The sequence below is a fragment of the Trichinella spiralis genome (genome assembly GCF_000181795.1).
Source record: "Trichinella spiralis strain ISS 195 chromosome Unknown Scfld1332, whole genome shotgun sequence".
In the NCBI taxonomy this organism is placed as follows: domain Eukaryota; kingdom Metazoa; phylum Nematoda; class Enoplea; order Trichinellida; family Trichinellidae; genus Trichinella; species Trichinella spiralis.
Genome location: NW_003528271.1, coordinates 1 through 849, shown reverse-complemented (window position 1 = coordinate 849; position 849 = coordinate 1). Strand labels below are relative to the sequence as shown.

General features: G+C 27.6%; 1 protein-coding gene across 1 annotated transcript; it reads left to right on the top strand.

The window, feature by feature from the left end:
* Positions 1-111: 111 nt before the first annotated feature.
* Positions 112-273, top strand: Tsp_15196 (conserved hypothetical protein; the record flags this gene model as incomplete). Its single annotated transcript, XM_003370020.1, has 1 exon — positions 112-273. A coding segment is annotated over one exon (162 nt), but the record flags the coding sequence as incomplete, so codon positions are not given.
* Between the last annotated feature and the right edge of the window lie 576 nt (positions 274-849).

The window sequence follows — 849 nt, the reverse complement described above, 5'->3', positions numbered from 1 at the left end:
TTTCTCCGGCATTTGGACAAAAAAGGTGACCAGCAGTAGTACGATGATGCAATAAATTGGAATTTGTTTCAATCATATACATATATACACTTTTTAAAATATTATTTTAAGGCACTTACAAATTGTGCAAGACAGAGCTGGTCAAAGAGGGGTTTTAATCCTGTCAGTTGTATTTCTGATCAACTGTACGTTTTGAATCATGAAAAGGATGCCTATGAAGTACTTGACGCACTGAAGTATCAAGACATTATAGAAGGGCGAATGAATATATAAAATGGAGGTTAGTTTGTGTTTATTTTATGTGGTTGTTGTCATTATGAATATTATTTCTATAATTTTTTTCTATTTTATCGTTGAATAAGTTGAACTCGCTGCCAGTATTTATTTTTTTAAATTTATCTATTGATCAGCATACCATCAGTGATTTAACGGAACATCAATATATATATATATATATATATATATATATTGATGTTCATGCTGTTTTCCATAATTCACGTTCTATATTTTTCATTATCTGAAACGCATTGATTGTAGTTAAAAATTCAGACTTTTGCACATCAATTGAAATACATATGTATTTTTAAATAAAACAAAAATTAACGAATAATTATTAACTTGCTGCATTTTAAACAAATAATTATGAAGTTTTGATTGTAGATAATATTTTGCAAAGGATATTTATTTTAAAGTGAAGAGTGGCTTGAAAAGCAATTACATTTAAAGTGATTCTAGTTTTAATTGAATCACAAATGATTTTGCTTTCTGCGATCAAAAATGCATTTTATATCTGGCCTTTATATTTCGTTTCAGGCATTTGTTTAATAATTAATATGGTGTACGACTGTG